This window comes from Ictalurus furcatus, chromosome 19 (assembly GCF_023375685.1).
Source record: "Ictalurus furcatus strain D&B chromosome 19, Billie_1.0, whole genome shotgun sequence".
NCBI lineage: Eukaryota > Metazoa > Chordata > Actinopteri > Siluriformes > Ictaluridae > Ictalurus > Ictalurus furcatus.
Window position 1 is genome coordinate 20,585,408 of NC_071273.1, and position 23,183 is coordinate 20,608,590.

Consider the following 23,183-nt stretch of genomic DNA (forward strand, 5'->3'; position numbering starts at 1 on the left):
GTAAGACCTAAAGCACGGCTTTAAAAAAAAAAATATTCTGTTCGAGCACAAGACAGATGAGAAGTGGGGGGAAAAGTTAAAGAAAATGCCAATGGCAGCTCATCTCGACGAGCATAAAGAGACTTAAATTAACGGCATCCAAATGTCAGAAAAATAGCAGCTGTTCGTGTGAGAACGCAGGCTCGCCTGTAAAGTAAACTTTCCCCAACTCCCCCTCTCAGTGTTTGGGTGGAGGCAGGGATGAGAATGCCGAGGATATCGTTGTGAAGAGACGGACTGAGGCGAGCAGTCAAACTGTCAGATGGAGGCAGCCAGACGGAACAAAGACAAAGACAATTACGACCGAGCGGCAGGAAAATCTTGTACGTATACGTGTACTCTAACGTTTGGCATGAGGCGCCAGAAAACTATACCGAATATGAATATACGCTCGCTGGCCAATTTAATAGGAACACCTGCGCCCCTGCCAATTATCCAGTCAGCCAAACATGTGTCAGCAGCGCAATGCATAAAATCATGCAGAGCTTCCGTTGGAGTTCAGGATGAAGAAAAAATGCGATCTCGGTGACTTGGCATCGTCGTGAGTGCCAGACGTCGTGGGTTTGAGTATTTCAGAAACTCCTGGGATTTTCATGCACAGCACATTTTCTATACAAAATGGTGCGAAAAACAAAAAACATCCAGAGAACAGAGGTTCCATGATTGAAAACGCCTTGTTCATGAGAGAGGTCAGAGGAGAATATCCAGACTGGGTTGAGGTAATCTATGGTAACGTTGAGAGCCACTCTTTACCAACCGTGGAGAGCAGACAAACATCTCAGAATGCACAAAACGTTGCACGTTGAGGTGGATGGACTACAACTGCAGAAGACTAAGATCGGGTTCCACTCCTGTCAGCCAGGAACAGGAATCTGATGTATCACTGGGTGTAGGCTTAATGAAACTGGACAGTTGAAGATTGGAAAAAGCCCAGGCGATGTTTAGTGTGTGTATAAGTATGTTCTGACATATAAAACAATACTCTCGGTAACCAACTGTGAAAAATGGAGGATATGATTCCTTTACAAAACACACACACACACACACACACACACACAGGTGTAACCTATGTGCAACATTCAATCAATGCACGTTCCAGAAAGGCAAATGGATACAGGAAGCCATGCTGACAGATTGCATACACAACCACACAGTCAGATTCCACCAGGAAAGAAATCCAGGAATGACTGTTTTGCATCTCACACATCCACATCCTCAGTCTGTCTACAGCACTCCGGAGGGAACACCGAGATACACACAGCGAAATTACAAAGCAATCCTACTGCAGCATGGAAATTAAATGGAGCGAGAGGACAGGAAAAGAAAAACTGACTTTGAAACTCATCCTATGCCTGCTTGGGTTGGAGTATTGTTTTTGCGTGAGTCATTGCGCATTTGGTAGGAAGCATTTACACTGCAATATCCATGGTTTCAATTTGGATGATGGATTCAATTTGATGACTGACTCTGTTAATTGATTGATTATGTTAATTAGCTGGATGTGTTAAACATCGCAAACAACAAAATATCTATGGCAGCACTACTCCACAACTAGGTCTTGGAATCACTGAGCAGGGTCAGAGAAGAGATTAGGAATGTATCATGATCTTTTACCCCATACACCATGATTTAATACCTGAAACATGTCTTGAGAGCTATCACAATCCTTCTCGAGATAGCCTTTTCACTTACCCTGCCTTCTACTGCCCTCTAGTGACAGAGAGAGAGAGTTACTTGGCCATTTTAGATATACATAGTTATTAGGATTTGTATTGCATTGCTGTGCATCATGCAGGCTGTTGCATCATGTTACCAGTGTTATCACATTCAATAAACCCCAGTGTTGCTGAATTATCGATTCATTTTCTATAACAGCAGCTCTGACAGGACGTCCGGCTGTAAGGCATAGCACAGGATGATATTAATGCGCTCGTTCTACTATATGTTTATAGTTTATACAGTAAGACCTGTGTGGCAGACGCGCCATGGATTCATCGGATTACGTTCTCTGTAATGACACATTTATTTTGTGCATTTGAAAGGAGTCTCCAGTATCAGTGCTTTGTAACCATTAGAGGTAAAACTGTTTTTACGGTTTCTAAGAAATCAGGATGTTAACAACTGTTTATAGCTGCTATAACGTGAGTGATAATAGGAACTAACTTCATGATCTTTCAACATAACTGTAAATGGATTATTTATTTATTTATTTATTTATTTTTTAAATGATGTGCCATCCTGCAGTAAATAAAAATTCACATTGGCAAATGTGGCTGTTAAACATATACATAGGCATCCTCCAAAACAACCTACGCGCACGCTTCGAATAAATAACGTAAAACACGAATAAAACCTTGACACTGCTTTCATCGGCATTTCCTGAAGATCATTGGGAGAAAAAAAAGGGTGTTCTTTCAGTTGCTTTTATTTGCGATTATATTTCAAATAAACAGGGTTGATGATAGGTCAACCATTTACTCAACTTGCTATATTGTGGAATTAAACACACACACACACACACACACACACACACACACACATGCAAAAGGCTCAAAGATGTAACTTTATTAATAAACCATCAAACAGGAAGAAAAACAAAAAGAACAATGTACTGAGTGACCCTCCACTCTCACCCAGAGTTTAACCCAGTGGCGTATAGCTATAGCACGGAGTGTGTTGTTCCTCAGAGTACACACTAGTACACACCAGTTCTGCGAGATGCTTGGAGTTGTAACTGATAGCAGGGTGTTACTGCAGATGTACAACACAACGGCTCCAAGACCGAGGCGTTAGGTCTCACTCTATACTAAAATAAACATATTTAGCTTAATGTTTGTCCTAATATGAGAAGTGCAGGACAAAATGATATTCTTAAACAAAGCTTTCATTAGAAGTGTATATACGGTGGGGCTCATAAATCTGTGACCACTAATGAAAATGTTTCTATGTTGCAACAATTTTCATTACGAATGATATTATTGACAACAACTTGAGTGTAAAGTAGAATCTTTGAAATATTTACATGAATTTTAGACTTTCTTAATATTTGGTACGTCCCCTTAATGACAGTGTGTACTCGAGCTGGCACGGACTCCGCACGTTTGTGTAAAACCTGATGATTTTACACAAAATTTTAGTTCAAATGAGTTCAGAGTGTCGTCTGAGAGATTAGACATGAGGAAAAGCTGATCTTTGGTCAGATACAAAGCAGTTAACATGGTCAATATCACGAATTTGCTTCCATTTAAATAGCGACTTAGAGCTATAGTGCAGAATCATAAATATTCAGTATCCAAGGTATTGAACATTTACTTTCTTTGTCTTAAATATTTTAAAATTCTAAAACCTTCTGTTTATTTCCAATTTTAAATGAAAACAAAAAGGTATCAGTCTGGTTTCAGACTTTTGGACCCCACTGTAGCTAGTTGAAATTATACTTGATTGAAAGTTAAAAAGTCAATCATCCTCAAGCAATGAAAAGTAATTGACTGTAATTTATTCTTTTGGTTTCAGTATGGTCTTACACTTGCTGCTTTATAACTATTCGCATTACTCAACGTGTATAAAAGGTTAGGTTTAGGATTAGGATTTGGGGGTGGGATTAGTGTTCGTATCTTTTCTTACAACTTAATTGTATGAAACTGAACGAGATCCAGTCACATGTTCTCCACCTGAGATCTTGATCATCTAATGATAGCATTTATATATATATATATATGAATTATTATGTTGTGGCTACAAGATATAGAAGTCGTGGCCATGAATAATATAACTTGAGCCCATGAGTTCATCTGTTATAGAAGATCATTCTTAATACAAGGCCTCCGGTTAATTATTTGGTGGAAATGCTCGTTTAAAATTCCCTTATGGTGATGTGAGCTAGTGTCAAAACGCCAGTGACTCCACAATGTCTTTATTCTTCATTTCAAGCCTGAAGTCTTACTGTGTTTGGGCTCCTGTGACCACACTGATCTAAATCAAGAGATTTCTTTGACTCGCTCATTTTATAATCAGTATTTGCAATGAGTTAAAGTACATTGTGTCCAAAAATGATCTTAGCACCTTCTATCCGATGTAAAAAGTCAAGCAGGAGTTGTAGGAATACTAGGATTGTCCCGTTTAACAGAGAAGCACATTAAACTGTGCTCATGGTGCTCGCAGTGAATGTTTGTAACTTTGTTACTTTAAGAATAAACACATCTGTGTATATGTAAATTTCCCTGAACTGTAATTCTACGCATGTTTATTTAATTTTCCATTTAGTATTAAAGTTGTAAAGATCGTTTTCGGACACCTTGCACTCCGTGGCCGCAAAAATGGATCTCCAGAAAATATATGAATTCATGGTCATACCATATTGAAATATCATCAGCATGTCACCTCAGCAACTCTGTTAAAAATTCTTTTTAAAAAAGAGACAAGAATCTGAGAGATTTTCAATAGGTGAAAGGTTTCAATAAAGACGTAAGGTGTTTTTCAGTCAGGATAGAAACTGTGATGATGTCATTAACGGCGTGTGTAGGGGAGCCTCGAGCTCTAAAATGGCGTGATATGAGTGCTGGTATTTTAGTAATCTTTGAGTAGGGACTTTTACATGAAGCTGGCATAATGTGTAATATCTTGCATGATATTAACGAGCTTGACCGAGTGTTTAGAAGAAAAACCACGTATCTATGAATGACACACTATAGTGTAGTGTATTTCTGTGTAAGCTGTCCCACTCTCCAGGGGTGGACAAATCAGATGACTTATCTGAGCTACTCATTTTCTATTCATCACCAGCGGGTTCTTTATTTTCTCCTCTCATTCAACAAACTGAGAAAGAACCATAACTTCTCAGTCCTGACTTTCACAAAGATGTTTTTATTTGTTGTGTATATTTAAACGCAATGTGCTTCTCGATCCTCGTAGCTATAGCACACACTACTCGATTTTTACTGTTGTGCGTGGATGGCAAGCGACCTTTTCAGAACTTAAAAATGAAGTGCCTTGTCATTATTTTGACTTCAATTGGACCAAAGAACTGGTTATTTCAAAATATTTTGTTGTAATTTGGGCTTAATATTTCGTTATTTCAAGACATTGTTTTAACTTAAGATCTCGTTATTTTGTTATTTCAACTTGACTCATTATAAAGGCATTATATCAATAGGTATTATATCGTTATTTCAAGTTGTTATGTTATTTCAAGATATGCTGTTATTTCTGGTTATCTCATTTGAAGATGTTATTTCGAGTTATGTTCTTTCAAGATATGTAATTATTTCTGGTTATCTCATTTGAAGATGTGTTATTATTTCTTCTTATCTCAGTTCAAGATAATTCATTATTTCTGGTTATGTCGTTTCAAAACATGTCGACATTTCTGGTTATCTCGTTTCATGATATGTTGTTATTTCTGGTTAGCTGATTCTAGATGTTATTTCGAGTTATCTTGTTTCAAGATATATAATTATTTCTGGTTATCTCATTTCAAAACATGTCGCTATTTCTGGTTATCTCGTTTCAAGATATGTTGTTATTTCTGGTTATCTTGTTTCAAAATATGTCGTTATTTCTGGTTATCTCATTTTAGATGTTATTTTGAGTTATCTTGTTTCAAGATATGTTGATATTTCTGGTTATCTCATTTTAGATGTTATTTTGAGTTATCTTGTTTCAAGATATGTTGATATTTCTGGTTATCTCAGTTCAAGATATGCCATTATTTCTTGTTATCTCATTTCAAGATGATTCATTATTTCTGGTTATCTCATTTCAAGATATTTCATTATTTCTTGTTATCTCATTTCAAGATAATTAATTATTTCTGGTTATCTCATTTCAAGATAATTCATTATTTCTGGTTAGCTCGTTTCAAGATAATTCATTATTTCTGGTTATCTCATTTCAAGATAATTAATTATTTCTGGCTATCTCATTTCAAGATATTTCATTATTTCTTGTTATCTCATTTCAAGATAATTCATTATTTCTGGTTATCTCATTTCAAGATATTTCATTATTTCTGGTTATCTCATTTCAAGATATTTCATTATTTCTTGTTATCTCATTTCAAGATAATTCATTATTTCTGGTTATCTCATTTCAAGATATTTCATTATTTCTTGTTATCTCATTTCAAGATAATTCATTATTTCTGGTTATCTCATTTCAAGATGTTACATCATAATTTTGAGTTATCTCGTTTTAAAATATGTCATTATTTCGAGTTTCAAGATTTGTAGTTATTTACTTAACCTGTTACATCAAGATATTACATTGTTATTTCAGGTGATCTAGTTTCAAGATATGTTGTCATTTCGAGTTATCTCGTTTCAAAAAATACCTCATTCCTTAATGAGTTACTCATGAATTCAAGTTAACATATCATTTTGAAATGTTTAAACTCACAATAGAGCACAATAAAGTATAGCTTAAAGCTGTCTTATAACTTTCCTACTTATAGCCAAAGTGTTGACCAGCGACTTGCTGAAATTTTCTCGAGGTCACAAACAGGATGTCCTACATTGGACACATTCTAAAAAAGGATAATGACTAAGGCTGACCGGCCTGTGAACTAGCACTCCAAACTTTATTGCATCATGTTAGCTACAACTTTTTAGCCTAACCAGTTAAATTACTGGGGAATCGAAACCTTTGACTGGGTAGCACACCAGCGCTTTTACTTGCCCAGTGACTCGCTAATCAATTTAATTATTTGTCCACCCCCGCGCTGTCTGTCCTAATCTTTTATACACATGATGGAATTGAACTGGAGATGCTGAACTTGAAGCAGAAAGCATTATCCTGACTCTATCAACACAGAGCTTGCACAATATACCAGGCTGCTGTAAATGATAAAATATTGCTTAAAAGTGTTGATGCCACTCATACGCACACACACACACGCACACACACACACACACACACACACTATAAACTGCTAAGTATGCATGCACATGTGTAGAAACATAATCTGTTATACTGTTCAGTTCAGCAAACATAAACGATATTTATCAGTGTATCAATATTCTCAGAACACAACTAAGAAACAAAGATGATTGACTTTACAAATATTTCAATCTGTCAAAACTTTCAGTGCTAGGACACACACCTGTGATTGGCTGAATGCGTATACAATATATCATCTTGTCATCAAATTATTTTTTTTACGAAAAGCTAAGAAATCAAGCAAACGTTGGAAACATTTCCGAACATCTCTCAGACTTTGTAATGAGGTTTTAGTTTATAGAATATAAATGACGTATTTCCCATATTTGATAAATATACATTTCATAAATGGGTACTATAAGAAGAGCTCTATACAATATGTAATGCACCGAGCATTTTACTCACACTTGTCACCAGGCTAAAGCATTAAAGCATTGCTGATGCACTGTATTACACAAACACGCTGCAAACACACTTGATGATGAAGCTCCGGGTGGAAAATATCTTTACATATCGATTTTGGATCAAATTTACCTTTGCAGTGTTACATGTGCTGATTCAATTCTTCTACCAAGGAGCAACTTTTTTTTTTTTTTTTTTTAAACACATAAGCTAAGTCAGGCTGGAGATGAAATTGGGAAGGAAGGGAAAGGAGGGTGAAGAAGTGGAAGGTGTATAAGGGGCCATTCAAGCAAGTGCAGACAGTGTCAAGCTGAGCAGGTTGGTCTGATTGGTTGAGTCCTGATCGCCATGTGGTTCACTCACAGAACAAAATCAAAGGTAAGATCAGATTTCCCCATCTTCTGTCGGTACACAGCATCAAACTTGTCGTTCATGGACACAGTGAAGATGTCCTTCCACAGGCCCACGCGACCTGAAGCAACATACAGACTGTTAATTAACACACCCTTATATCTTCTACAGTCATCATACTGAATTACACCAAGCTTCACGTAATGAGGACGTAAAGAGAGTCTGGTATATACAGTATTATTATAACTATTTATACCACAGTACTGTTGAATTTTGATTCCATCGTTTCGATACACTCTCAGAAAGGATGTGTTAATATCCTACACACTTTTTGTGTTATTACTATTTCAACACATGTTGTGTTAAATTATCCAATAAATGTGTTACAAAAAGAAGAAAAAAATTCACACGAGTGACTAACACAACACGGGTTAAATTATTGTCCAATCGCTTTGCGGACTGCGGTGCCGACATCATCATTGGCATCAACTCTGAACTCGCCTCAAAGTGAATGTTTGTTGCGTTGAGCTTTTGATTGTGACTGCGGAGTCGGAGTCCTGAGGCGAGGAAACCAAATGACCAATGACCAATGACCAAATGACCAAATGACCAATGACCAAATGACCAATGACCAATGACCAAATGAAGCTTTAATCACTATTTAGCATTAATGCTGCTGAAAATGCCTGGCCGAGTTTGTGATATTTAAACAGGGAGCTCTAGAAAACGTATTCATTGGAAAACAGTAACTCAGCGAGTGATAATTAACTTTACCTTTCGCTACGGCTTCAACAGTGAATATCATGTACTGCTTCCTCAGTGTTGGCGTTGTGCTACTAGTGTCATGTGTTTATGATGGCTGTGAAATATGGACTGAGGTTATTTTATAATTCTCTGGCTCTGCATGATCTCTGATTATCCGAGTTAGGATTAGCTAGCTGGATGCTGTCACCAATCGTAGTAGGAATGAGTGATGCTAACATGAGTTGATAACATTACTTTAGCATACAGCTCATAGTAATGTTAGACATTCCCATGACCTTTTTGAGAGTTAATGATAATGTAGCATTACAGCTATTCACCATGATGTAATACAGAGAGTGGGTTAACGTTAACTACATTTAGCAAGTGGTTTGGACAAGGCAAGCTGTAGTAAACAGCATTAGGAGGATGCGTTAGGGCTGTGTTTCTTCATGCATTCGGTGAATGTTAATGCTGGGTAACAGGTGCAGACAGTCAGTGGCTAATGGAACTTCGCTAGCTCAGAAATGTCGAGGCTAACAGTTCTTCACAAGTTTAATGTGACAAAAAGAGAGGATGGGAATTACAGTAGGTTGGGATTCTGTAACATAATTTCTCAGTTAAAGCCCAAAGGCATTTTCCCCTACTTTGTAGCGAACAACTAACCAACACTCGTTTTGCTCTTTTACAGCTTTTCAAATGGAAGGGAGTGGAACTCCTGTCTTCCCAGATGGACGGGAGATTTGTAAGAAGATGCACCGACTCTAATTCTTCCATCTGTCAAACGTTTTAATGATTTTAATAAACACCGCCAATTGTTTGTTTATTTTCTCAGCATTTTAGTAGAATTTTAGCATACATACAAACTGCATTTTAGGATAATTGTATAAAGTATAAAGGGGGAAAAAGTATAAACAACACATCTGGGGCAGTAGTGTCTTGGTGTTTAAGGCTCTGGGTTACTGATCGGAAGGTCGGGGGTTCAAGCCCCAGCACTGCCAAGCTGCCACTGTTGGGCCCTTGAGCAAGGCCCTTAACCCTCTCTGCTCCAGGGGGCGCTGTATCAAAGCTGACCCTGCGCTCTGACCCCAACTTCCTAGCATGTTGGGGTATGCAAAGAAAAGAATTTCACTGTGCATATGTATATGTGATCAATAAAGACTCATGATCTGTGTTGTTTTTGTTTTATGACATCTTTGTGTGTAAATGTACTAACACACAGCATGTGTTAAATGTACTAACACGCTGATTGTGTTGAAAGCAAGACAAAATGTGTTGTCCTTAAATAGACACACAGATGTGTTCAAAATGAAGAGTGTAGTAAGAGTGTAGTAACAACTTGTACAAGGACTTCTATGGCAGACGCTCTACATAAACAGATTAAAAAAACATGTTTCATTGTTTACATGTTTTCTTTGAGAATATGTGGGTTGTTTTTTTTTTTAATTTATGGTATAAAGTTTTACAGTAAAGTAAAATTAAAGCTGTAGCTTTTAGTTTTCCAGGTTTGAGGACTTTTATGTTTCTCAGTAACATGGCGAGTTAGTAAGGGAATGGCTGTTTATAGCTGCTGTGATGTAAGCGATAACAGGAACTATATTCAACTATTTTTAAGAATAACTGGATAAAAAGTATACAGTGTCGTTACTGAATTTTAAAAAGTAATCACTGGCAAATTGCCGAGGAATAAAAGAAATAAAACACCTCAGAGCATGCTGTTATTGGTCAATAATAAACTTTGAGGTGTTAACAAGCGCTCAGCCACACCCCCCCTGTTGATTACTTTCCTATAGCACCAGGTCCTTACACAGCAGATTTATTACAAATATCAGTAAAGATATTGATATTAAAGGCAATAAAGACATTCATACCCCTTGTTTGTAAAGAAGAGCCAGGTATTAGTAGGTGTTTCTGTCTCACTCACACTCACCTTGGTTCTCACTTCCCCTGTCTCTCTCGCTCTCTCTCTTTCTCTCTCTCTTTCTCTTTCTCCATGCTCATTGTTTATCTAAGACCCTACTGCATGCTCATCACTTCTCACCATCAAGACACGCAAAGAATCCATGCGCTAAAGGAAAAAAAAAATCAACAAAACATAAAAAACCACAACAACAACAACAACAAAAACAGTACATAATGAAGCAGTAAATGCAAATCAAATCAACAAAACGATCCATTTCAACAAAAATGTTCACAAATAAAGCATGTAATATATTAAATATTGGGTATGGTATTGGGAGGTATTGGGAGGTGGGTAGAGCCGGCAACATTTTTACATTAAAACTACTTAGAAAGATAATTACTGAAGTAAGAGTGACAGTAGTAATGTTCATAATGACTTGAGTAAGAGTAGTAAAGTATGCAATGAGAAGATTACTCGCGTAGCAAGTTACTAGTTACTTCGGATCGGATTAAAATTTCAGTTGAGTGTCCACAAACTTTTGACCGGTAGTGTATGTATACATTATTGGTGTAGACGAATAATATCAGACATCAAATCTGATTCTAAACCAAATAAAAGGACACATACTTTATATTTTGAGGACAAATCAATGTGGACCAACTAAATTTGAGCAAAAATCCTTAAACTGATGCTTAGTCATAAAAGTCCCTGTTTGTTTTTTATTACTCAGTGCTCACCGGGTAAGAACCATAATCCGAATGTGCAAAAACTAGTAAACTAGAGTAGTTTATTAAAATTTAATAAATACATTTATAAATTAAAGAACCAATTAAAAGCTCAAAATCAAATAAAATTCAAAATGGTGTCTGAATATTGTGTTTTATGATTAAATGAAATCATTTACATCCAGCGTTACACTTTGTCGCCACATGATGGCGCTGAAGAACAAAAACATCAGAGCCTCTGGTTCTTACTGTTTTTATACACTAGTCAACTTTCCCTCACCTTGGAAGAAGCCTCTTAAATAACTTATGGATTGTTCCAGTATGTTCGATGACCCCTTATAGGTTTGACGGATTGAGTTAATATTACCGTAGACCATGTTCTTCTCTTTACGTGCTGCCAGTGGTCTCACACGTGACGAAGGCGTTTCATACTTCTGAATCATGAGGGAATGTGGTCAAGAGCATGTTTAAAACTTTACTTAAATGTTCTGCTTTGGCCTGAAATGCTGAGCTGTTTTCAAATGTGAATGGTAGTGTGGATCCAGGACAGTCTGCAGCTACTGGAAAACCAAATCTGGGAATCTTTGTCCTTTTCTCATACAGCAATAGCTCTGACAGATTAAATATGATGTGACAAAGCAGCAGTATGTACAGCATTCACAGAAACATGTATATATATATATATATATATATATATATATATATATATATATATATATATATATATATATATATATATATAAACCTCTGCCCAGATGTCCTTACAGAATCCCATCAAATGTGCCTTAGTCTCTGTCTGTGTGTCTCTCTGTCTGTCTCTCTGTCTGTGTGTCTGTGTCTCACCCCTGCAGATGGACAGAGCCTCTGAGTTACAGCACTGCTCAATAAGCTGATTGCAGCTCTCCACCATGCTTTCCAGCTGAGCCTTATCACACGAGATACCCAGGAACCGTGCCAACTGTTCCACCAGCGTAGCCAGGTCCTGCAGAGAGAGAGAGAGACAAACAGAGTGAGACAGTTTGAGAAGGACAGAGAGAGAGAGAGAGAGAGAGAGAGAGAGAGAGAGAGAGAGAGCGCCAAAAATAGAGAGACAGAGAAAAGTCTGAAACTCTTGGTATAATTCAGTAAGTCACTAGCACATTCATTACTGATCCTACTTAGCCTACGTGATCATACACGCGATATCATTTTAAAATCCGTACACATGTATATTATTTCAGTTTTTCCCCATGGTAAGTTTCTTTTGAATTGTTTTCTCAGGATACATGTTTTATCAAAAGCAACACAACAAAACGTCCCAAAAATTCCAAAAATTCATTTGGTGTCATATCATATCATTCTGTGTTACGGTTTTTGAATGGAGCTAGCATTTTATATAAAAAAACCTCTACATTACACATTCATAACATCCTAAACATTCATTAAATAGTCATATTAGCATGAAATATTTGTTGCTCTAACTATAAAATGAAATAAATCTCAGTCACTAAAATGCAAGTGAATATCTGAGGTGTGGGGATCAAGGTCTAGCCAAGAACATGTGTGTGTGTGTGTGTGTGTGTGTTTTTCTACTGATTAGGTATATGGTATAGATACTGTTATTGTATAGATCAGGTGCTGCACTGTACACTGTGTACACTTGCGTAGTTTTCACTTTGACCTTCTGATTCAACATGTTGGCTTGTTGGTGCGTTTAGAAACTTTAACCTTCTGTTTATGCACAGTCTCCATTTCCACTTCAACTGGGTGCTAAGCAACAAAGATAGACAGACAGACAGACAGACAGACAGACAGATAGATAGATAGACAGACAGATGGATAGACAGACAGACAGACAGACAGACAGATAGATAGACAGACAGACAGACAGACAGACAGACAGACAGACAGATAGATAGATAGATAGATAGATAGACAGACAGACAGATAGATAAATATATAGATAGAAGCACAGACAGACAGACAGAAAGACAGACAGGCAGATATATAGATAGATAGATAGATAGATAGATAGATAGAAGCACAGACAGATAGACAGACAGACAGACAGATAGATGTATAGATAGAAGCACAGACAGACAGATAGATAGATAGACAAAAAGACAGACAGACAGATAGAAGCACAGACAGACAGACAGATAGATAGATAGATAGATAGATAGATAGATAGATCAAAGCACAGACAGACAGACAGACAGACAGATAGATAGATAGATTGATCACATTTTTTATACCAGATAGGGTTAGTTTAAAAATACTCCACAGCCACCAAGAACTTGTTTCATAGCAAATAATCAGAATGAAATCTAATAAATGTTCCTCAGATGAAGGCACACTGTAAGTGCTAGAGTGTGTCGATGATGTCCAGAACCATTTCTATGTTATGATACAGTGTATTGAAAAGATTGGGAGAGTGAAAGGGGGATTATGGTGTGGACAACGTCCTTATATTAGAAATGCGTGACATTATTTCCCACACAAAAGCTGAGGAAAAAACAAAAGAAGAAGACAAATGCGTCTTTCTTTTCCAATAGCCGACTGTTTTGGAACAGGTCTCTCGTGTGGTTTTTTTGAGTTAGTTGGGATGGAACTTTTGCTGAAACCTGGCAACCCTGGTTCATGATATTAGCTCTTCAGCGTTGGGGAAACACACCTGCTGTTTCGAACACCGTTGAACAAAGGTACGTCTTCTGTGTTTGTGTGTTAACACTGGACTTTACTACCATCACTATTACTGTTCCTCCCCATAGATAAATCCCAACAGAGAAACAGCATATTATAAACCTCATTCATAAACATATACCCTCTTATCAACAAACAAGAGTTCTCAAGAAAACATTGATGTATAGAATATTTGAACGTTTTATTAAGTTATGTTATCTAGTCGATACTAGATATCAGATGCACTAATAGTCTTACAGAGAAATGCCTGTGTGTTTTTCTGCCTATAGGTTTTGTATATTGACCTTTGGAAAGTCCAATAGCACAATAGTGATAAACAACCATGCTGCTCTCTGTGTGTGTGTGTGTGTGTGTGTGTGTGTGTGTCTGTGTATGTGGTAACAGACTTGTAATACATGTACCTTGTACATATCCTCATGTTTTAGAAAGAGGACATTTGAGTCCATGCGATGTTCCCAGAATTCCTGCACATGCTCAAACCAGGAGCCATATCCTACTGCAGAGAGAGAGAGAGAGAGAGAATGAGTGAGAATGAGAGAGAATGAGAGAGAGAGAGAATGAGAGAGACAGAGAATGAGAGAGAGAGAGAATGAGAGAGAGTGAGAGAGACAGAGAATGAGAGAGAGAGAGAGAGAATGAGAATGAGAGAGAGAATGGGTGAGAATGAGAGAGAGTGAGAGAGAATGAGAGAGAATGAGAGAGAGTGAGAGAGACAGAATGAGAGAGTGAGAGAGAATGAGAGAGAATGAGAGAGAGTGAGAGAGACAGAATGAGAGAGAGTGAGAGAGAATGAGAATGAGAGAGAGAGAGCGAGAGAGAGAGAGAGAGAGAGAGAGACAGGCAGAGAGAGAGACAGACAGAGAGAGAGAGAGAATGAGGGAGAATGAGAGAGGGAGGGAGAGAGTGAGAGTGAGAGAGAGAGCGAGAGAGAGAGAGAGAGGGAGACAGAGAGTGAGAGAGAGAGAGAGAGTGAGGGAGAGAGCGAGAGAGAGAGAGAGAGAGAGAGAGAGAGAGTGTATGGTCAGTGTTTTCCTCATTCATTCCTGTGCCTGTTTTGGAGTGTAGCTCACTCACACTTGTCGTTCATAAAGCGGCGACAGAACTCCTGAAAGGTTCCACGGTAGCTCATGGTTCTTAAAGAGCGGTGAAACTGGTAGTAGGAGACCACCAGGTCTTTAGGATTCCTGGCCATGTAGATAACCTGAAGTACATACACACAAACACACACTCACCGGGTCAGTGCAGGACACTAGCATCAGTGTGTACACTTAAGATGGCAAAGCGAGATGTGGTTATACCTTCCCCTCGCCGTTATGCATGGCCGTGGGGAGGAAGCGGTACGGCAGGTGACTTTTGATCAGGCGGGGTGATGTCAGCTCCTGTAAAGTCAAACCAAAAGCAAAACTACGAGTCCATTTTAGCTCGAAATCCTGACATGCCGCTTTTACAGCTGAAGCACAGATTCTCTTGCTCTGTGTTACATAAACAAAATGTGTGGTGTAACTGTTTAAAACAACTTAAAAGTTTGCACACCCTTGTTCAATGTGAAAAAGAGTCATTTAATAGTAACACGTTCTGTCTATTTAACTATGAATGCCCTCATAACCTGTTATAATGCATTCATATATACATCATATAAACAATATTATATTTATTTGGAATTACTACATGTACCACATTTTCCTGACAATCTCTTTGACATTATTCGTTTGTTTAAAAAAAAACCAAATAAAAAAACAAGACATATCTTGTAATGCTCTATAAGGCTCTATAAAGGTGCTATATGTGTTATGAATGCTACTTATAGTAACAATTCATAATGCATAATAACGATAGCTATTAAGTCTAATGTATTTTTAGAAATAATTGTAACGATGTTAATAAAAATGCCATATAAATGCATTATAACATGATATGAATGTGTTCATTGTGCATTATCACTATGCCACTGTAACCAGTTTAATTTAACCAACAAGACATTTGGTATGTTAGGCTTCACAGATGCTAACCATGACTACTATTATTATTATTATTATTATTATTATTATTATTATTATTATTATTATGATTATTATTATTATTATTATTATTATTATTATTGCCTTTAACCTCTTTTGTATCTGTTCTAACCCTGTCATATGTCATACAATTTCCCCCTTTTTTTTAATCACTGCACTAATCAATGCACTCATGATGGTCTAATCAAATATTTTGGATTTTGCAAAGGCGCACGGTGACTTAGTGGTTAGCATGTTCGCCTCACACCTCCAGGGTTGGGGTTTGATTCCCGCTGCAGCCCTGTGTGTGTGGAGTGTGCATGTTCTCCCTGTGATACAGGGGTTTCCAAAGACATGCATGGCAGGCTGATTGGCATGTCTAAAGTTTCCAAAGGGTATTAATGGGTGTGTGAATGTGTATGTGATTGTGCCCTGTAATGGATCAGCACCCTGTCCAGGGTGTAACCCCGTTTTGTGCCCCATGCTCCCTGGGATAGGTTCCAGGTTCCCCATGATCCAGTAGAATAAGCGGTACAGAAGATGGATGGATTTTACTTTTTTTAAGTTTTGGAGTGCAAGATTTTTTCTTTTTGTTTCTTGTTTTTTTGCCAGAGTTCATTATTTTGTTTTGGACAAATCCTGTTTTGTAATTTGTGTGTGTGTGTGTGTGTGTGTGTGTGTGTGTGTGTGTGTGTGTGCACATACCTGAATAATATCTAAGCCAGGCTGAGGATACTCCAACACTGGAAGTTGCTCATCAATATTCATGAGTCCAATTTCATCTGGGTCCACCCCCTGACTCACAAGATACACTACCTCCTGCAGCAGGCTCGTACCTTCGTGACAGAAAAACATTTTTAGTTTTATGGTTTTTTTTAAAAAGACAACTATATATTAATGTATTCACTATATACAGTTTATAGTGAATTCATAAGAAAGATGAAAGTTGCACATGTCTCAGGAGCAATGTATTTAGACAACATACCAAACAGGAAGCAGCTAACTATTATTATTATGTAAAAAAAAATCCGTGGGATCTGCGTAGACTTAGTCTAACTTGTGACCTATACACGAGCGTGATGATTTAGCACATATACACTTCACAGTCAAACAAGTTATCTCCTGTTATCGCTTACATTATAGAATACATAAACAGCTGTTCCCTCACCGGCATTTATGTTTCTTTATTTAATAAGAAATAATTATTTAAAAAATAATAGTTACTAAAACACACACACACACACACACACAAACTTCTCCATCCCCTTGTCTGAAAACATAGTAGTAAAAGTTACAGGTTTATTGCTGACCTTTACAAAGCACTGACACTGGAGACTCCTTCCATAAATGCTGAATAAACATTTCCATACAGAAACTTTCAAATCAACAATTAATTGTTGTTCTTTGTTAAATAACAACACATCACAACAACCATCTGCTTATTATTCGCCCTGTTATGGAATGGTGACACCAGGGGCACCGCTAGACCCTTCTGTGCCCCAGTAACAACAATCATTGTCCGATGAGGTGGATTACAGCAGATACATCCGACAATAAACTTTCCTATTTGTTGATCGTTATCATTTACATCATTTGAATGATTTAAAACATGAAGGCTGACTGTAACGCTAGTTGCAGTGAAAATATCCCGTGCATCCTCTTCAATCATAAGCCCCGCCCCCTCCGCTGTGCTCCCCCCCCCCTTCGCGTTTCCCTGTGGAAACCTCGACTTGCAGTCAGATAATAATTCCTAATATGATATTGTAGCTAATGTGAGGTAACTACCAGGCTAACGCTTATCGCTGTGTTAATGAGTAGTGTGTCAATTTGTAGTCATTTGTAATTTGAAGTACTTTTGCAAAGATTCTTGGAGGGCCTGTGCGCCAGTAGTGATCAGACTCTAGAAACGCCCCTGGGTGACACATTCAAGGTTCAAGGTTCCTGCCTTGAGCACAGTGTACATCCACTGCAGTGAATGAATGAATGAAATAATGTATAGAAATCTGTCCGAGATAAAATTACACATCTTTAATAATTACACATCTTTATGCTCTTTGAAGACATGATGCATTCAGTATTCGATAGTAATCAGTATATTCAGTATAATCAGTATAATCAATGCATCTACGTGGGTTCTATTTCAACCTACTTCCAAACTGCTACAGTGCATTAGCCATAGCCATTTAGTGTGTGCTAACAGCTTCAGTAAATGTGCTCATTTGTGTCTAATGGCTAATGTAGAGGCTTTCTATTTCCCACGCATGACTTCACAGCCATCAACAACGGGACCTATTTTTTCCTCGATGCCACTGTTGTTGTTTTTTTTTCTCTCTTCTTGGATACACACACACACACACACACACACACATGTTCCTAAATTGCAGAAAACTTTAGCTTGAGTAATGGTTTGCTGTAACTGGTGCTGGTGTGAGACAACGAGACAATCAGCTCCATACTCACTGGCAACTGCCATGAAAATGTGTAAATAAATAAATAAATAAATAAAACTTCATAATGTACAGGATCTTAAACCACTCCGATGTTTATACACAACATTTCAAGCTCCTTTACATTCTTAGATCTGTGCACGAGGGCTGTTTTTTTCAATTTACAGGCTTTTAAAAGGACTCAAATCCGGAGACTGAGATTTTCATTACAAAACGTTTTTTTTTTAGTGCCTGCACAAATTTCTGTGTTGGTTTGGATGCTTGTTAGGGGTCATTATCTTAACTGCTATCATATTAACGTGCAACGATACCCCTCCCCAGCAGTAGAGGATGATATCCCTTGAGTACTAGTACAGTCCCTCGTTCACAACCGATTTCACTTCCTGGTTCACTCATATACAATCCCATGCAATCTTCAGTGTTTTTTGAGACGTCTTGCCAACTGTCCTTCTTGTGTCGTTTTTGAGTGTTGCTCCTGTTTACTCATATAGATTATAGATTGCCCTTGTGTCTATGCTTGCTATGACTATTTGCATACTGCCCAATGTCTCACTGACTAAGTTGAACTATTGGAAGTTTCTTGAAACACCAGATGGTGCGACTTGGACACACCCAGGGTCATAGGGTGTATTAGGTTTTCAATCATCATACACCGCCACCTGGGTAACTCAGCCATTAGTGATCAGGCCCCGGCTCGTATCCAAGTGGCACACTACACCATCTCTTGATGCATAGCCACCTCAATGCTTTTTCTACATCTTCAATGATGTTCTTATATGTATGCAACCCTCTGATGCCAAGGAGAATGAGTGTCCGATATACAGACCACCCTACAAAGCCCCTACGGCCCACCTCAACGGGCTCGCACTGGGCCTTCCACCCATGCCTTCTACATTCCTCTACCAGTTTGAGATATATTTGACCATAAACACAATATAAGTAAGATTGGGATCAGGTGATTTCAGCCCCTCCCTCAGATAGTTTTGTCCTACACAGCCTTGCTCTTTATCTTTCTTATTTGGAGTCTCTCAGTCTGTATTTGCCTCTTGCATTCTCTCGGATCAGGTTCTAGCTCGGCTGTAGCTGATCTGGCTGTGGTTATATCGAGGCTGTATCAAAGTCCCCAGAGAATCCAGGCTGCCTTCCTTCCTGAGTAATTTTCACATTAAATGTGCAAGCAATGAAATAAGTGCTGAGAGTGAACCTCCTTAATGTAGCTGCCACTTCCTGTTTATATCAAGTTGCATATTTCATAATGCGCAAGGGTGATATACAAGATATAGGGGCCTTATACAGACACAAGTTCCCCAGTGTTTAATTAATGCCTACAACATTAAATTGGCTCATACGCTGCATTAGCACTCCTACACTGGAGCCCTTACAGAAAAATCACATGCATTTCTCATGTTATCGTCAGGGGGCTTTTTTGTTGTTGTTGTTTTGTTTTGTTTTCACGTGATTATGTGAGTGGGAAAAACAAGCGACAAAATGTGAACCTTGTGATCACATGTTAAAAAGGAATTATAAACATGAGAATATAACATGAAAAATTAACGTGACAATAAATTAAACAGGCAAAAAAAATCACGTGAACATAAGTAAATGATGTGTATAAATCAGAGGTGAAAATAAATTAATCATGTAAAATCATATGTGAAAATAATCACAGAATTAACGAATCCAGCAAAGATCACATTAGCATGAATTAATCGGTGGTTGGGGGTTTGATTCCCGCCGCAGCCCTGTGTGTGTGGAGTTTGCATGTTCTTCCCATGATACCGGGGTTTCCTCCGGGTACTCCGGTTTCCTTCCCCAGTCCGAAGACATGCATGGTAGGCTGATTGGCATGTCCAAAGTGTCTGTAGTGTATGAATGTGTATGTGATTGTGCTCTGCGATGGATTGGCACCCTGTCCAGGGTGTACCCCGCCTCATGCCCCATGCTCCCTGGGATAGTCTCCAGTAGGCTCCCCGCGACCCAGTAGGATAAGTGGTATAGAAAATGGATGGATGTATGGATCAACCACATGCAACCACAAAATAAAACCACATACACTACATGTGAAAAATATGTGAAACATTGTTCACAAACCACGCACATACAAATTCCACATACGAACCATGTGATTAATATTATTATTATTCACGTGACCTTCATGGGATTTTTCTGTAAGGGAACTGTAAACACTTTCATTGTGCATCCAGGCTACATATCGCGGAAATGCTGGGCTTAAACTCCCAGGAGGCTTTGCGCTGAACGGGACCCACCCGAGCTGGCTCAGGTTGTCATATCATCACCGCGCGTCACGCAGACTCTCCGCAGCAGCCCCGCATCTGAGCGCGCGTTCATGACGCACGGCAAGAAAAAAAAAGATGTAAACACTGGACTAGCTTTGGACGGAGTGTGTCATTTCACACACGCTCTTAATCTTCTCTTCGACTCCTTTTATTTCATCCGAAACGACTCTCTTTTCTGGTGGAGGAAATAAACTTTCAAATAAAAGTCATCGGTTTTGACTCCAAAGTTTAATGACGCAATTAGTACCTAAGTGTACAAAAAAAAACACTCACTCAAATAGACGTGTGTAGTGTATATCAGTCTCGCGTGGAAACAAAAAGAATCAAATGATAAACCAAAATGAATCATTAAATTAAAAAAAAAAAAAAAACAACAACAATGTAAGGCTTTTCGCATTCTATAGGCCTACTGCGTCAGAAAAAAACCCCAGTAATAGCTGACTATACATACACACATCTGGACAATATTATGCAAGCAGAATGAAATAAAATGCATTGCTAGACACGTGGTTGTTGTTGTTATTGTTGTTATTGTTGTTGCTGTTTAATTGACTAATTTGATTCCTAATAAACAACAACCCTACAGCATCCACCCATATAAGCAGCACAAGACAGAAGGCATTATAACTCTACTATGAATTCATCCAGCAGCTATTCCAGGACACACCTTGCACACATACCTGATTTCGGGTAAGTAACAATCCATATGTCACTACTTCTGAGGGAGAAGTTGGCGATCTCGTCCATCTTCCCTCGACAAAACGGAGGAAGGCGAACTCCATCATGCTCGAAGTATTTGCTCTCGTACTCTATCGGGGTGCTCGGCGTGTCCACCTCGCTTTCTGCCATCTTCACAGCCAAGGAGTCGGATGTCAATGCAATTAATTCCTTTTGTGTTTATAGAGAAAAAGATGCATTTGAGATCACGTAGCTTAGTCTCGGTTGTGATGGCGAAGACGTGCAGGACTGCAGGCGCCTTGATCTCCAGCCAATCACATGCTCCTGAAGTGATGTAATGCCACGAATCTCTCTCTCTCTCTCTCTCTCTCTCTCTCTGCGCTCAGCATCAGCACCAGCCTGAGGGGCGTGGCCTCAGCCGCTCACTGGCTTCAATCCGGAAGTGATGTTCAATTATGACAGAATTGCTGTCCTCTGTTTTGAAAGCTGAAGAACACGTAGATTCAGCTTAACCAGACTAACCTTTCTCTCTACCAAGCTGATGGATAGACTGATATCAGACTGTCCTGGTACTGTATATGCAATATCTCCAACTGTGTCACTTCCTGCATGCAGTGCTACAATTTATTATTATTTTTACTGGCTCAGAGTACATTAATTTTTTTTTTAAAGTACTGTATGTGCAATATCTCCAACTATGTCACTTCCTGACTGCATGCATTGTTTACAGCTTATCTTTGGATTTTTTTTTCTTTTTACTTGCTCAGAGCACTGTCGTGGAAATTAGACACTACATGCAGACTCGTCCTCTGAGGTAAAAAAAGTTTATTACAGAAGGATGAATACAGGATAGAAGAATGAGAGTGCTCTGAGGAGCTTGTGCTGAACATCTACTATATATATATGAAGCGCAGGGCACGATACACTTATACGTACCGATAAGGAGCAGTGTGAGGCAGGTCAAACAGGCTTTGTTTCAGGGTCGAAGACTTAAAAGAAGAACATGCTTGTGTCTCTGTAAGCAGATAAACATTCTGTACTAATCTAAATGACATGATCTTCTTTATGATGTTATCCTCAGAAGAACATGAACAGAACAAGAACAAAACTGTTACAAAGTAAAAATGAATAATTTCCCTCACAAGCACATTGACATTATCTTGAATGGTCTCTCGTCTGTGTTCACTGTTTACAGTTTGCTACTTTTTGTACTACATAAGAAGAACTCATTGATCATTTTTGCACCGTGTCTGCGTAGGAGTGTGCAACTGTAGCACAAGAATTGCATTGTAGATGCTAAAAGCACTCTTTATGCACAGAAAGAGACAATAAACTTGAATCATGAAACAATACCTTACCTCATATGAATAAGACAAGGCAAGGCACTTTTATTTCTAACTCACATTTTTAAAACAGCCACTGCTGACCAAAGTGCTGTACAAAATCTAACCAAATTAGACGATAAAATACATAAACTGACAAGAAAAACACACAGAGTAATAAGATTACATTGATCCAAATGCCAGAGAAAGAACGCTATGTTTTCAGTGAAGTTTTAAAACTATCAACATTGGAAGACAACCGAATGTGTACTGGCAAATAAGAGCAAGAGTACCTCTACTGTATATTGCTTATACAGCATCCATGAGAATGTGCAATCTAAAAATAATCATTGTATAATGAAGCTTGTGCAGATGACAATCTAATCTGGAAGCCATGATTTAATGTTAATGTTAATGTTAAAAAAACCCCTCTTTTTATTATTATTTTTTTTTACATAATAGTGACTATACTGTACACACACCCACTTATTCTAAGCACAGGCTATATAGAAATATAAATCCCTTAACAATGTCTAGACTTAACAGCTGAAAAGAAAGCTCCACTCTGAAACACTTTAAATATGTTTAAATTGAAATACGTGTGATGTGTTTAGCGCTTGTGGTGCTAAATAGGTGTTTAGTGCTGTATGTTTGTTATTCCTGTGA

At 38.1% G+C, this 23,183-nt stretch overlaps 1 protein-coding gene across 3 annotated transcripts; it reads right to left on the bottom strand.

Annotated features, from left to right (window-relative positions):
• Window positions 1-6,588: 6,588 nt before the first annotated feature.
• sult4a1 (sulfotransferase family 4A, member 1) lies at window positions 6,589-21,463 on the bottom strand. Of its 3 annotated transcripts, XR_008388604.1 has the most exons (8): window positions 21,198-21,379; window positions 16,479-16,609; window positions 15,075-15,155; window positions 14,851-14,977; window positions 14,178-14,272; window positions 11,938-12,076; window positions 10,397-10,534; window positions 7,709-7,846 (listed from the first exon to the last, which is right to left on the bottom strand). XR_008388604.1 is itself a non-coding variant. In XM_053650685.1 (7 exons), exons 1-7 carry the CDS (start codon window positions 21,364-21,366, stop codon window positions 7,734-7,736), a joined length of 855 nt encoding a protein of 284 aa, XP_053506660.1. In that variant the 5' UTR covers window positions 21,367-21,463; the 3' UTR covers window positions 6,589-7,733. The 3 variants fall into 3 exon arrangements, 2 of the variants coding, with proteins under 2 accessions (XP_053506660.1, XP_053506661.1); XM_053650685.1 differs by lacking the exon at window positions 10,397-10,534 and having other exon boundaries at window positions 6,589-7,846; window positions 21,198-21,463; XM_053650686.1 differs by lacking the exon at window positions 7,709-7,846 and having other exon boundaries at window positions 9,988-10,534.
• Window positions 21,464-23,183: the final 1,720 nt, after the last annotated feature.